We start from the raw sequence: 15909 nt of genomic DNA, 5'->3' as shown, positions 1-15909 counted from the left end.
CATACTCAATTATGGTTACTGCAACAATTTCCTAATTGGTCTTACTGTTCCTAGTCTTTTCAAACTCCATTATCATACAACTGAATCTCCTTTTAAAAAAAACCCTTTGCTATATCAGTTTTCTGATCAAAATGTCTTTGAACTACCTTATTACCAACAAGACCAAGTTCAAACTTCTTGCTCTGGCATTCAAGGTCCTCCAATATCTGGGCAACACCCACACACTTCAGCCAAACTGAATGTTTAATATATAACATACCCCCTCCTTTCTGAGTCTGCACCTGCTTGGAATATCATCCTCCCACCTCTGTGTATACCTAAGTTCTCACAAATCCTTTAACACTTCTCTGAATCACTTACCCAGTATTTGGCTTAACATTACTACTTGCCTCTGCAAAGGTCCTCCTTAACTAAGTGATATCAACATAAATACCACTATCAGAAGCACCCAGGGTAAAGCTCCAGATACAGAAGGAATTAGAAAGAACATTAAGAATACGGTAGGCACTCCATACGTGTTAGACAACGATGACGACAAATGTCATCATCTCCTTCCAATCTACAAATTCCTGGTTGGCCACAAACGTCTCATTTGGCTTTTTGTACACTACCCAGTAAGGGCACATACTGAATACATAATAAATGTTATTTGGTTGGGATTAAATATTTCTTTTTAACAAATACTGGTTCCAAGCTGATATTTTTTAGAGCATAAACATTTAAGAGAATCATCTACTTTTTCTTTGGGACCCATTTAATTTGATCATAATGCATCTCCGTCTTCTTGCTGAACAAGGGTAAGCAGGTCGGAAAGCTTAGAGCACTAGGAAAATATATTCCCCTAACTGATCAAAACTGATTTATCAGCCTCTTAGACATAAGAGCCAAAGAATATCTTTTGGACTTTTCCCTTTGATCTTCATTATGACTACCCTCTTTTGGAAAACAGATTTTTCCCCCCATGGCTATTCTTGGCTCTCCTTTCACCAACCTAACTCTAGTGGAGCAGCACCTTATCTTCCCCAAAATATAGACTGTGAGACCTTCAGCCACGTCACCCTGAGATCCAGTACTTTCACATCCTAATATGTGGTCTGGCAATGAGGGGTTTGAACGAATTTTCAGGCACCATGTGTCTGGGCTTTTTGGCTCATCCCACAAGAATCAAGAAGGTTTCCAAAGATAAAAGTGAGCCCGACATCTGGACGTAATTAGAAAAACTGCACAAACAATTAGGATTTAGTCTCCGCTCTGGCAGGATGACCTTGAATTACTTGTGCAAAAATTATTTGTGAGAATAGTCTAAAGACCAAGATTTCTGCTCTTCTGTTGTGAATCCCACCCTAGAGGGAGCTTCTGATAAATGCTCAGTGAACGCCAGAGATTATCTTTCAGGGATGGAAAAAAAATCAAGTGGGTAGTAAATCCCACAGTATTAAGATAACCTTTTCAAACTTCAAAAAGGAAGGCTCACAAGGATCCAAAATCTAGCCTCTAAAATCTACAGTCTCATATTTTGAGGTACTACTTAACAGAGTCTCAAAACATCTGTTACCTTTTTGCCAAGGAATTAGAATTAATCTGTCTTTCTCTCCCCCTAGGTCTCCCTCCTACCCTCCCTCCTCCACATTTTAAAAACATTACTGAAATTGACAAGTGACCTTCCTTTAGATCAATCAGCTTCAAGTCAGGGCCACAGAAGTGGCACTTATAAAATACCATTAATGCCAAGAGTAAAAACGAAAAAAACATGACTAGCAAGAGAAAAGGAATTACAATGCAGAAAAGTAGCTCTGGTTGAAGGAATTTTTGAAGGTCCAACAAAAAAAACCACCATCATACACTAAAAAAAAACAAACACAAAAACCCACTGTCATACCCTATCAAATATCATAGTACTTACTCTTTTTAAGCTTTTCTATGCTAAGCATTTTAAATAAGTATTTCTTACCATCTTAATCTGACAAAATAGGAACTTTTATGCTCTTTTATGCACTTTTTCAGACTAGGAAACTGAGGCTCCAAAAAAGGAAGTAACTTGCCAAAGCTTGATAAAGTTTATAAGATTCTGAACAAAGTTTCAAACCAAAGATTCTGATTCCAAAAATTAATGTTCCCCCTACTACTCCTTTTTCTTTCTCCTACCCTTACTGAGAGATACGTTTCTAACCAAACTACATGTTTTAGCTTTTAGCTTTGGTACATACAAGCACACTGATGCTATCTGAAACTCTCATATGATGCTGTGCATGACAAAGATATATGGACTGTATTTTTGAGAATACAAATATTCTCTGATGATAGTTTTAAACAATCTGAAGGGATCTGAAATCAGACAGTAAGGTCACTGTAGTAAAGAAGCTTTAAAACAAATTCGGTAGTACTTTATGTCCTATTTACCATCCTTGCAAATATTAAAATCTGAGTCTGAGAGAATGAGACAGAGAAAACACAAGGGAAGCAGTGTTACAAAGTCCTCTCAAAAAACTGCAGGTGGAAAGAAAACAGGCTGTGAGTCAAGAATTCCATCTTATGTGGCTCTGAAATTAGCATCTGATGGATGATGCTGAAATAAAATCATTTCAACAAGATCCTGACTTTGGTTTTAACATGAGCAAACTCACAACAATAGGTGCCTTCACAAGACCTAGGACTTTCTGGGAAACTATGAATACATAAAGTTTTTATCACATAATACTATCACAGCAGTTTACCCAAAACATAGTTCTGAACTGCTCTAAGTTAATAATGCCATGATGCTTTAGAATTCCATTTCGGGACTTCCTTGGTGGTCCAATTGGTTAAGATTTTGCCTTCCAATGCAGGGCATGTGGGTTCAATTCCTGGTCAGGGAGCTTAGTAAGGTCCCACATGCCGCACAAGCCAAAAACCATAATGTAAAACAGAAGCAATAGTGTAACAAATTCAATAAAAAACTTTAAAAATGACCCACAGCAAAGACATCTTTAAAAAATAAAATAATATTTTGAAGAGATTAAAGAGCCTCTTAATACAGGTGAAAGAGGAGAGTGAAAAATCTGGCTTAAAACTCAACATTCAAGAAACTAAGATCATGGCATCCAGTCCCATCAATTCATGGCAAAACAGATGGGGAAAAAGTGGAAGCAGTGACAGATTTTATCTTCTTGTGGTCCAAAATCACTGCAGACGGTGACTGCAGCCATGAAATTAAAAGATGCTTGTTCCTTAGAAGAAAAGTTATGTCAAACCTAGACAGCGTATTAAAAAGCAGAGACATCACTTTCCCAACAAAGGTCCGTATAAGCAAAATTATGGTTTTTCCATGTACAGATGTGACAGGTGGACCATAAAGAAGGCTGAGCGCTGAAGAATTGATGCTTTCAAACTGTGGTGCAAGAGAAGACTCTTGAGAGTCCCTTGGACAGCAAAGAGATCAAACCAGTCAATCTTAAAAGAAATCAACCCTGAATATTCATTAGAAGGACTACTTTGGCCACCTGATGAGAAGAGCTGACTCACTGGAAAAGACCCTGATGCTGGAAAAGACTGAAGGCAGGAGGAGAAGGGGGCGACAGAGGATGAGATGGTTGGATGGCGTTATTAACTCGATGGACATGAGTTTGAGCAAACTCCAGGAGATGGTGATGGACAGGGAAGCCTGGCGTGCTGCAGTTCATAGGGTCTCAAAGAGTTGGACACGACTTAGAGCCTGAACAACAAGAGATTAGAATGCAATTAGAAATTTAAGTTTCAAATGGAAACCATCCAGTCCCTCCCTTTAGTTCACTGAGTCTAGTTTAACCATCCAGTCCCTCCCTTTAGTTCACTGAGTCTAGTTTAAAAGGTTTGCGTCAGTGGAAATAATCTTTTAATTCAGTGGTCCAAGTTCTGCCTAATCAATGGCCTAATCAGCCTGGAGATAAGGAGAGGAACAGGCCATCATGTATCTCTTGGGAATGCAGTGAGGACAAGAAAACCATTTATCATAGCCAATGAGTCTTGGAAGGGAGAACCACTGCGTGTCAAATCTTTAGCACATGAGGTACATATTTTAAGGGGTCCTCCTTTGGCCTGTCATTTCCTCATCTGGGACAAAAGCATTAACTGCTAAACTACAAATTTATGCCAATCAGGCTCAAATTGCTCCAAGATTTTTTTGTTATCTCTGCCTCTGAAAAAAAAATTTTTTGTTATTTTCAAAGATACTCTAAAGTATCATTAAAGTATAACAACACAGTTTATGTGATAAAATATTTTTAGTATGTTTTAAAATCTTGGATTCTTTGTCTACTTCTTATATAGACGTAGAAATTCTCATTTGAGCTCCTAATTATAATATCCTATTTGATCAAGATGAAGTAAAACAGAAGAAATTCTCTTCCTTTAAGAAAAGATGCTTGCTTGAGGATGAAATGGTGAAGCCGTTTTCCTGCATATTAAGACACACCAAAAAAAACCCCTCACATATAACAAAATTTCATTATCTTCATAGCACTACTAATGATCTTCAGTGCCCAATATATTACTTTGAATGACATATATTAATAATTAATATAACTGAATCACTTTGCTGTACTGTATACTTGAAACTAACACGACACTGTAAAACACCTATACCTCAATTTAAAAAATGGATGCTGTAATTTTTTTCAATTAAGAGGGCTGCTAATTTTTTTAAAAAAATCTGTGGGATATGCTTGATTTTCTGAAGCACATATTTCTATCAGTATTAAAGACAGATGTAATACCTGAATCAGTAGAAACCAGCAACCTCTAGATATTATTTTATTAGGAAACTGTTAAGTGAAGCACTTTCAAACTTATATCTCAAATTAATCCTCTTGAGATTTATTTCTAAAAACTGAAAATCATGAGTTAAAAATAATGTAGTTTTATGCTGATGTACCAGATGTACAAAACCTTCAAGGTTACAAAGACTATCCAGATAACCTTCACTCAGACTCCTCAAATGTTAACATCTTATTACATTTGCGTTATCATCCTTCAGTCAACCTAGCTAGCTAGCTATAAAACCTTATCACAGTTGTGAGTCTTGATAACCCAAAACACCAAAGTCTTACGTTTGAAGATTCTGGAAATAGGTGTCAAAAGGTAAGAAAGGCAGGCTTCTCACAATTTTTAACAGGATGCCCTAAATCACAGAAGCAATGAGGATAGAAGCCAAAGGCTTGCCTAGGGTGACTTTAGACAAGACACTGAACTTCTAACTTGAACTTCCTCATTATGTATGGCAGGAAGTTCATAACTGATAAACCCGTATCTCAGGGAAGTTATGAGAGTCAAATATAAAAGGAACAATTCCCAGGAAGAGTTAACAATTCTAAATCTATATGCATCAGAGACAATGCAACCTCAAAATACAAAAGACCTCTCCCCAAAAAATATAAATCTCAAAATTAACAAAAATAAATAGACAAATCACAACCACAGAGTAACAATTTTAACATCTCTCTCTCAGAAACCAAAAGATCAAATATCAAGGATTAGTTCTGAATAGCTATATTTGAAGACAATTAGTAAGCTAAATCTACCAGATACATATAGATTCCTACAAGCAATTTGAAAACACACATTCTTTCTAAGGCACACAAACAACATTTAACAAAAACTACTGACATATTAGGTCAAACGTGTTCATTAGCTATAATTCTATGAAATTGAAAATTTAAAGTAAGTAGTTTAAAAAATTCATACAATTTGGTTTTTAAAAAGCACTTCTGAATAATTCAAGAGTTAAAAAAGAAATATGTAATAAGCACAAAGCGCCACAAACTGGGAAAAAACATTTCCAATGTCCCACATATGAAACCTGTAGGAGGCAGAGAAAACTGAACTTCGAGAAAAAATTATAATGTTAGTTGAATACATTAGTAAGCAAGAAAACTGAACAGCTGTGTTCAACCAAAAAAACTAACAATAAAATTTATTACCAATTTTGATTAAAAAAGAAATCTCTTAAACTAGAAATAGACAACATCTCCTTTAACTTGATAATATACAGATCCACTACAATGACTTAGTGGAAATTACTAGAAGAAATTTCTTTAAGATAAGGAATCAGACAAGAATGCCCACTACCACCTCTATTTTTAGAGGTCTTAGTAAGACAGAAAAATATATTAAGTATAAAAGATCAAAAGGAAAAACTAAGAATGCAATTCACAGACAATTAGATTGTCTTCATTAAAAAAAAAAAAACCTATTAGAACAAATAAAATAATCTACAGAAATTAACAAAAAGATCTAAAATATCTTTATGGATATAATTATAAAGTTATCTAAGAATAGAAGATATAAGCCAAACGAGAAGATAAAACTATATTCACGAATAGGAAGAATTAACATCATAAAGATGGCCATTCTGCCTAATTAATCTGTGTATTCAATGCAATTCAGTCAATATCCCAGAGGTATTTTACAAAATTTCATAGACTGATACTAAAATTGGCATGAACAAATTTCAGTAATAACCTGTAATTGAAAAGAAAAACAAGTAAGAGAAGGAGAATTTATTTTTCATAGATAGGCAAGGAAGGCCTGAGAAGGTAACAGGACCAAAGATCTGAATGGAGGGAAAAGCAAATCTTTCACATGGAAGAAATAAAATTAGATGACTATAGCTCATATTGCAAATTTTTAAAAATATCTGATATATTAAAATCCTAAATGTGGACAGTAAAACTTTATAACCTTTAGGAAAAAAAAAAAATAGGAGACAGTTTTTAAGACATTTGAGTAGCAAAGAATTTCTCTTCATTGAAATATTGTTGGCACATGACATTATTTTAGTTTCAGTGTATTAAATAATGATTTGAAATTTGCATACATTATGAAATGATCACCATGCATTGTCTAGTAAACATCTTGATTACCAAAAGAGTAGGAGGAGTGAAAATTAGGAGTCTGGGATTAACTACATATAAAATTAACTACTACATATGAAATAGATAATCAACAAGGACCTACTATATACAGCACAGGGAACCTTACTCAATATTCTGTAGTAACCTACAGGAAAAGAATCTGAAAAAGAATGGATGTATGTATAACTGAATAACTTTGCCATACACCTGAAACTAACACAACATTGTAAATCAACTATATGCCAATATAAAAATAAAATTTTTTAAAATACATTATTAAGAATTTCTTAAAGAAGGCACAAAAAAACATATGGTATAAGAAAATTCTGACAAATGTGACTTCATGAAAACAAAAGTTGCTTTCTAAGAAAAGATCCTGAAAAATTAAAAGCACAAATCACTAGCTGGGAAAAAATATTTACCATGCATATAACTGATGAAAAATTAGTATCCAACACACAAAGAACCACTGCAAACCAGTAACAAAAAAAGAAAGAAAAAAAAAAGGACAACATCTACTCTCAAAGAAAGTATTGGATTTGTGAAGTCAATATAGAAATAAATTAGAGGAAAACTAAAGTGGCCACACAAGAAAAGATATAAACTGTCATTGTTAATGTTTATTATGATACATAAAATAACTTTTCCCAAGTCAGTTTCTGCAGAAGAATTTTAAGTTTTTAAAAAATATATATATATTCAGTTACTTTGTTAGGGACACTTTGGCAGATGATAGTTTCAAAACTATATGCATGGTACCATGCTGCAGAAAGAACACCTCAGTTCTAGTTAAGGGCTACCGAGAAATCTGGGAAGAGAGAGGAAAAGTTTAAACTATTTTGAGACGTTCTGACCGACTTTGGTCTTACTTGAACTTTGCCAAGTATGAGGTATTCAAACTCCTACCTAAATAAAATAAAGACATTGTCCTAGTGTTGCTGTAGTTACTTAAAATAGATGTTAAAATAAATAACTCACAGCCTTGATCTAGAATGAAGCCTTCCATAGAAAGGGGATTTGTGGACACAAGTGAGAATACCATTTAAACTCATAACCTATGACAGAGGTCCCTCTACTGGTGCAGAGAAAGTATGACGACCGTGACTGACAGAACCCTCTCAAGTCATCTCAGGAATGTGAACTTCAAATCATGGGGGGCAAAAGTTCTTCTCCAGTCCTTATGCAAAATGAAAAATAGGACCCCACTGACACAGACACACAGAAGCAGCCTACCCAAATCCCCAAACTGGCATTTTATCCAGACAGGGGTTTTCAAAGTAGTGTGGGCCATGATTGACCTTTGTGGTTGTGAAAGGTTGTTCTTGGGGTCTCTCATAAAACAAGCATATCGCACCCCTCTTCAACCCTCTCTCCAACTGCAATCTGATTCTTTATGGTAGTCAGACACATACAACCAAGATACACTCCCTCAGATGTTAACAGAATCATCAGAGGCGGGTCCCCTTAGAAAACTTTGTGCTCTCTGCCTCTGGAAATCCTGAGGAAACATGTAGAGAGGTGAGTTACCAGCATGGATCATGGCAAGCTTAGGCCTCCCATCAGACGCCCTGGTCCTGTCCCTCCACAACTTAATGAAGGGGCTCTGCTGAGGGGCAGGGTAACATAATGGTTAAGAGCATGAGCCTGGAAATTAGATGCATCTGGCCCCAGGTCTTGGCTCTTCTGTTGCTCACTATGTAATCACGAGCAAGTTACTTAATCGCTTTGCAATTCAGTTTCTGCTGCTCTGAAAGGGTGGAGGTGGCTATGGAAAACCACACAGCATGGCTGCAATGATTAAAATATATGAGATGCTTACAAAGGATTAAGCACCACACCTGGTAGATATTAAGTGCCTAATCATTAATGATTATCATTACCAGTTATAACGTCTATCCTCTGGGGTACAGTTAATATATATAAAAAACAACTATTTCTTTTTAAAAAAAAAGATATCTCTGGAATTTCCTCAGAAGCCAACACCAGTCTTAACATGAATTTTGATAGGTTTATGTTATGGATCTAATGCACATTACAGTTTCCCCGGTGGTTCAGGGGTAAAGAAACTGCCTGCAATTCAGGAGACATGGCAGGAGCCTCGGGTTTGATCCCTGGGTGGAGAAGATTCTCTGGAGAAGGAAATGGCAAACCACTCCAGTATTTTTACCTGGAAAACTCCATGGATAGAGGAACCTGGCGGGCTACACTCCAAGGGGTCACCAAGAGTAGGACACAACTGAGTGTGTGTGTGTGTGTATGCATGTACACACATACACAATACACATTAACACAAGGATAGGCTTCCCAAACAAACCAGAAGTTCAGTAGAATGAAGAGAGCATAGACTTTGGGACTACGATTAAGAAACTTTAGTGTTAGTCGCTCAGTCGTGTCCAGCTCTTTGTGACTGTGGCCTGCCAGGCTCCTCTGTCCATGGGATTCTCCAGGCAAGAATACTGGAGTGGGTTGCCATTCCCTTATCCAGAGGATCTTCCTGACCCAGGGACTGAACCTGTGTCTCCTGCATTGCAGGCAGACTCTTTACCATCTGAGCTACAGGGAAGTCCCATAGACTTGGGAGTTCTTTCAATTTCCAACTCCAGTGTTTACTAGTCATATGACTATAAGCAAATATTAGCTACTGAAAAAACCACCATGTCTGGGTCAGACAGTTGATTAGACATGACTCAAAAAAGAATTTTAGAATTAGAAGATAAACCCAGGGAAAACACTCAAGAAGTAGCACAGAGAGATTTAAAAGATGGAAACTATAAAGGGGAAATAGCTGGCCGTCCAGGGGAGAAACAAAGGATACTGATAACTGCTATTAATCCTTGTGGAATGTATACTGGTACAAGCCTTCTGGAGGACAATATGGTAGCACATGCACATTACGTTGTTTAAATAGTTATTCAAACAAAAATTGTTCCTAGGAAATTTTTCCAAGGAAACATTAAAAGGAAGGCAAAATTTATATGTAGGATGTTTGTTCCCTGCAGAGTTATTTATACTAGTGAAAAACTAGACACAGCCAAAATGCCCAGCAATGGGTAAATGACCAAAAAACACTGTTAAGTGTGATGAATATAAAAAGGACTATGCAAACAACATGGAAAATGTATATGCTTTTTCAGCAGAAAATAATCAGAAAGTAGAACATCTAGGCAAATTATTATCATATAGGAACTATACAGGCATATGGTCAAGAACAGGAGTGATCTGCTGGAATGAGAGGACTTAGGGGTGAACTAATTTCTTTTATGAGAGGGTACTGATACTGTTAGAATACTGCTGACACAAATAATTTTTAATACAGTAAATAAGAATAGAGGCAATTGCAATATCAAACCTTTTCTAAGGTAGTAAGTGAAAGCCTATTTATTATCACAAAATTTAAACTTGCAGAAACTTCAGTTCTGTATTAGTCATGAGTTCTATAATTTTTATAAACATGTGGGCAAGTAGAACTATAAGGGACAAGGGAAAAACTAAGATTGATAACTCTGCTTTTATTGATTAGGGGCAGTGAGGCCCATACAAGGAAAGAGAATTGTCCAACTTAACACAGTTTCTGAGTCAGGCTTGGTTGGTCTCCTTTAAATGTTTAAAAATCAATTCTGAAGAAATGGTCTAATGTCTGAGATCTGCTTTAAATTAATTCAGTTTGTTATTTTTTTTGGCATAAGGCTGAAATATGATAGGCAGTGAGTTATTTTTGAAACTGGCTATATGTCCATAGAGGTTATGACATTATTCTGCATAGAGGTTATGACATTACTCTGAAAATTAAAATTATTTTAATTTTCCATAGTGAAAAGTTTCAACAACTCCTAAAGTAACGAGTAAAGATCTCAAAATAAGTGGCAAATCTAACCTGTGACTCAAAAATTGAATTATACAACCTGAAACAGATTGTGAACAAAGTTTACTTAATGTCACTTAGCTGTGACTATTGAGGCTTTTAAGTGGGTTTTTCCCTCATGGCTATAATAAAAGATGCATGTTTCTCATTAGACATTCTAACACTGTCCAAGCTCAGAAATTGAACAAACAACCCACTGAATTAATGAGCACTTAAAATATGACAATTACATTTGGAACAAAATGAATTCTTTAAATTTAAAAAAGGCAGATTTTCCATAACACGTGCATGCACAACACCCATTAATGGGTCAGCCAAGTTATATTACATAGGGATTATAATCATCTTCATAATTAAAGCCCTTAAAACAAGGAGACGATATAGCATTTAGAGTCAATCAATGAAAAGAACCAGGAGTCAGCAGCTCATTACTGCAAAACAAACAAACCTAACAAATTACATAGGCTAGCTACTTAAAAGAGCAAAAGAAAAACTAAATTTAGTACATAGCATTCACTTGACAATTTATGGAACACCAAATCTTTCATTCAGGGGATGAAATATACCCTAAGAACAGTTCTGTAATAAGAATTGAGACTAGCAGGGAGTGAAAATGTTTTTATAAACTCTTTGTGAAGTCGCTCAGTTGTGTCCGACTCTTTGCAACCCATGGACTATAGCCTACCAGGCTCCCCTGTCTATAGGATTTTCCAGGCAAGGATACTGGAGTGGGTTGCCATTTCCTTCTCCAGGGTATCTTCCCGACCCAGGGATCGAACCCAGGTCTTCCAGGTAGCAGACAGACGCTTTACCATCTGAGCCATCAGGCAAGCCCATAAACTCTTTGTAAATATCCATTTTTAAGGCCATAAACAACAATATAAGGACTAAGAAGGAAGAAAAATAAAGATTCTTAAGGAAATGCAGAGTTCAAAGTCCTATTAATAATTTACAGGATACACTACAATATCAGCAGTATTTTTGGTGGTATTTTTTTCCTCTGAGAATAACTCTAGAAAATAACTTGGAAAATAAACACAATTGAAAGTACCTATTTATAATCCCTTTACCTACTTTTAATATTTGGTTGATTTTTCTCTAGCCTTTTGATTGGTTCTTTTTTTTAGTCTTTTTTTTCTATGAACATATTAACATGTTAATTTATTTTTTTACTTTTATAAAGCTGGAATATTAATTTACCTAGATCTTCAATTATTTTCTTGGGCCAAATTCCTAGAAATGGAATTTACTGGGTCAAAGGTTTGCATTTTTTAAACTCTTGATACACACTACATTCCAGAAAAGTCAGAGCAATTTATACATCCATCGGCAGTGTGACAACTCTTTCACCATCTGTATAATTCTGACCCATAGTCAAACACAGATGATGAGCCTGGGCCCCAAACTAGAAAAAAGAAAACAAGAAAACCTTTTCCCTTCAGAAACAAAGGGCTGATTATAAATACACAGACCTGGAAGGTGAAAATTCGAGGGGGCTGCCTGAGAACCAAAGCCCTGGAACGGTCTGTTCCAGCTGCAATAAACCAGCTGCGGTTCCCCTGAACCCACTGCCTTTTGGACGCTGTGGACCCGGCTTCCTCTGCTGGCATCTCTCTACCCACCCTACTCACTGCCAGCCTCCCTGCCTTTTCCCTCCAGGATTTGTCAGTAATCCCCAGCCTAAGTTAAATAGTCTTCCACTCTGCTTCGCCAACACCCTCAGATTACCTCTGCTTTAAAGCCCATTTTGTACGCTGAAGTATAATTAAATGGTCTGTCTCCCAGACTAGACAACGACTTCTTTCAGGGCACAGACTGTTTCTTCATTCTCTGCTGTATCCTCAGCATCTAGTGAAGTGCCTGGGATAGAGTAGTAGGCACTGAAGAGAAGTTTACTGAATGAATGAATGAGTCACAAAGCAGCAGGTCTAAAGCGCTGGTCAGAGAGCTTTTTCTGTCTGTAAAGGATCAGACAGCAAACATTTCAGGCTCTAGGGGCCACCTGGTCTCCTTCACAACTGCTCAGCTCTGTCCTTGTAGTGGAAGTCGTCATGGACAACGAGCAAGGGGATAGGCATGGTTGTGTTCCAAGAAAACTTAACTGCCGAAGCCAGGTGGCAGGCCGGATTTGGCCTGTGGACCATAGTTTGCCAAATAATCCCTGATCTAGAAGTTTAAAACTCAAAGTTTTAAAAAGATGAAGTAAAAAAAAAAATGATGAAAAGACCATAGGTATTTAATGCTTTAAACCTACACAGAGTTTAGGCTACACTGTATGTTTAGAATTCAACTCTATTATTATTATTACCACATTGTACTCCCAAATTCCTTTCCTCTGTGATTTGGTCTGTGATGCAGAGAGAAAGGGGAAAAGAAAATAACTCAAAGGAGAGGGGAGGATGGCCCCCTTCGATGGGAACTGAGCACAGGTATAAGGCCTCAGTCACAGGCCAAATAAAAATGATCAGCAACATTAGAGATGTGTTTAAACTAGAAGTGATTGATAGGACGCTTCAATATGTACACTCATCCTTAAGATACTGACTGAGAATTCATAAACCTGATTTAGACACACAGACTAAAGATCATGACAACAGACTGAAGATAATCCATATGGTAAATAGCTCAGTTTCACTACACTCTGAATTACGCATCAAAATGATGTATGCACTACTCTAGAAGTAAAATGTATAACAATATACAAAGGAGAAGAGGGAGAAGCAAAAGAAGAGATACAAATAACCAAGAACTACAGGAAAGTATGCTCCAAAGCATTAGTCAATAGGGAAATGTAAATTAAAACCACTATGAAATACCACAGCACACCAGCTAGATTGTCTACATAGACAAAGACCACCCACATCAAGTAGACCAGATAACCACTGGAACCACTGATTTGGGCAATACGAACAGTCACCTAATCACTTAAATCAATAATGAACACTATAAATTAAAAATAAAATAAACAATCACTTTAGGAGGAAAAAAGAAAAAACAATCTATGTGCTTGCCTCTGCAGATCAAGGAAAAAAAGAAAAAAAAAAAATGATGACATTCAGCAAGCCAATGGCCATTCAGGTCCGAAAGTCAATCCTCACTGCTGCTGTTTTCCTGCCTCTGACTGCAGGTGCCAGCTTCCTCCCTCCTCCAACCCTCCACTGCTGCCCCAAGGCTCCAACGCTCTCGCTCCTTAGACTGTAACCACAGAGTGGAGCTCCACGTGGACTGCGAGAATCGGCCTTCTCTGGAATGCACCAGGTCTGCCTGTGAAGTGAGCCTGTCTACTCGGAGCCTTACTTTTCATCGTGCCTTCCTCCTCCTCGTCCTCCGTGTTGATCACCATGGTGCCCAGCTGGGATGGCAAGGTGTCATCGTGCTCGATCATCGTATTGGCCCCGTCACTCATGCTGCTGGCTACGCGGACGGTGCCCATCTCATCCCCTGCCGCTCGGACCATCGTGCCAGAATCTAGCTCATCCTCCTCCTGGAAAAGGGGGAAATCCCAAATGAGGGCTAATTTGATTAAAAAGATTGAGTTTTCTGAATTACTCTTATTCATCTTGTTGCAAATATTTCTGGATTTCAGGCTTATTCGTAGAACTAAGAACACTCTTTTAATTCAAGTGTAGTTGGTGTACAGTATTATATACGTCGTTGTTGTTTAGTCGCTGAGTTGTGTCTGACTCTTTTGCAATCCATGGACTGTAGCCCACCAGGCTCCTCTGTCCATGGGCAAGAACACTTGTGTGGGTTGCCTTCTCCAGAGGATCTTCCTGACCAAGGCATCAAACCCCCATCTCCTGCATTGGCAGGTGGATTCTTCACTGCTGAGTCACCATTATATATGTTACAGGTGACAGTATATTGATTCACAATTTCTAAAAGCTATACTCCATGAGAACACTCCTAGGCAACCAAAGAAGAGCATACATTTATCCATATGAGAGCCGCATATCTAACCTGCATATTTTTTTAACACTGCTCTAAGGAGCTAAGGTACACACCTGTGGAATCGCAGGGTTGTGAGAGAGTCTATCAATGTAAAGTCTACATAGCTAGTATGGATACTAGATGCCCCAAAAGAGCACAGAAAAACACAGCCTCAGACCTGAATGTTCTCTTTCCTGAATAAAAAGTTAAACTGAAGAAAAGATATGGAGGCAAAAGAACAAAATGTGGAAGTGTCTCAGGAAGCACTGGGAGAACAAACATACACCCAGCAAGCCCAGGTCCATGACAGGACACGGTGCGGTGAGGAGCGTCTCCAGCTCCAGGCAGATCCCACAACTCGGACTCGTCTTACCTGGCTGGCAATCACAAAGTGACAAGCATTAACGCCTGAGGCCCACCACAACGCCTGCACTCACCGAGTTTTCATCCTCATCCTGGTCCACCTCCCGCTGCTGGGCTTCCTGGCGTTTCAGCTTCACATCCATGGCTTCGTTGATCAAGTCCCGCAGTATGGACACTCCTTTGGCACTCTTGACAAACGGGTGCTTCAACAAGAAAAGTTGAAGATGGTTTACGTGGCACTGGTGCCAAAATACTAGCCGGCACAGAGGAGGCCCTCTATAGTCTTTGCTGACTCAACCAGTGAATCTAATTGTTCCCTTTATGCTTTGGACAACAGCCAACCCTAACGCACACTCTCACCTGATGCGAAGAACTGACTCATTGGAAAAGACCCTGATGCTGGGAAAGATTGGAGGCAGGAGAAGGGGACGACAGAGGATGAGATGGTTGGATGGCATCACCAATTCGATGGACACGAGTTTGAGTAGACTCCAGGAGCTGACGATGAACAGGGAAGCCTGGCGTGCTGCAGTCCATGCAGTCGCAAAGAGTTGGACACAACTGAGCGACTGAACTGACCTCACACTCGCTTTATAACTCTGAGCAGGTACGTTCAATTTTGCCCATGTGGTTTTTGGCTTGGCTGGAATGTTTCCTCCATTTCTAGCAACTCTAGAGAGTCTCAACAGGCTGGCATCGCCCCCCGCTAGAGAAAGCTCTGTAAATGTGTAGGGAGCTTATGGTTAAAATGTTTAGAGAACACAAACTGTATGGGACACAGGATACGGAGCAGGGACACAAGCAATCTTGTTTAAAATGCAGAAGAGTCCCGTACAAAAACAAACCGTAGCTGATTCTTCACACCTTTCAAATGTCGCAGAGTACATA

The 15909-nt window shown here is 38.0% G+C and overlaps 1 protein-coding gene across 2 annotated transcripts in view; it reads right to left on the bottom strand.

Moving 5' to 3' along the window:
- The window catches only part of STK4 (serine/threonine kinase 4), a 90084-nt gene that overhangs the window by 47876 nt on the left and 26299 nt on the right, over positions 1 to 15909 (bottom strand). For both annotated transcript variants that reach the window (XM_043883555.1, XM_043883556.1), the window contains exons 8-9: positions 15096 to 15224; positions 14026 to 14212 (exon numbers count right to left, since the gene is read on the bottom strand). In XM_043883555.1, the coding sequence (XP_043739490.1) occupies positions 14026 to 14212; positions 15096 to 15224 (316 nt within the window). The remainder of the gene's footprint in view (positions 1 to 14025; positions 14213 to 15095; positions 15225 to 15909) is intronic.

Source organism: Cervus elaphus, chromosome 23 (genome assembly GCF_910594005.1).
Source record: "Cervus elaphus chromosome 23, mCerEla1.1, whole genome shotgun sequence".
NCBI lineage: Eukaryota > Metazoa > Chordata > Mammalia > Artiodactyla > Cervidae > Cervus > Cervus elaphus.
This window is presented reverse-complemented; position numbering and strand designations above follow the sequence as displayed.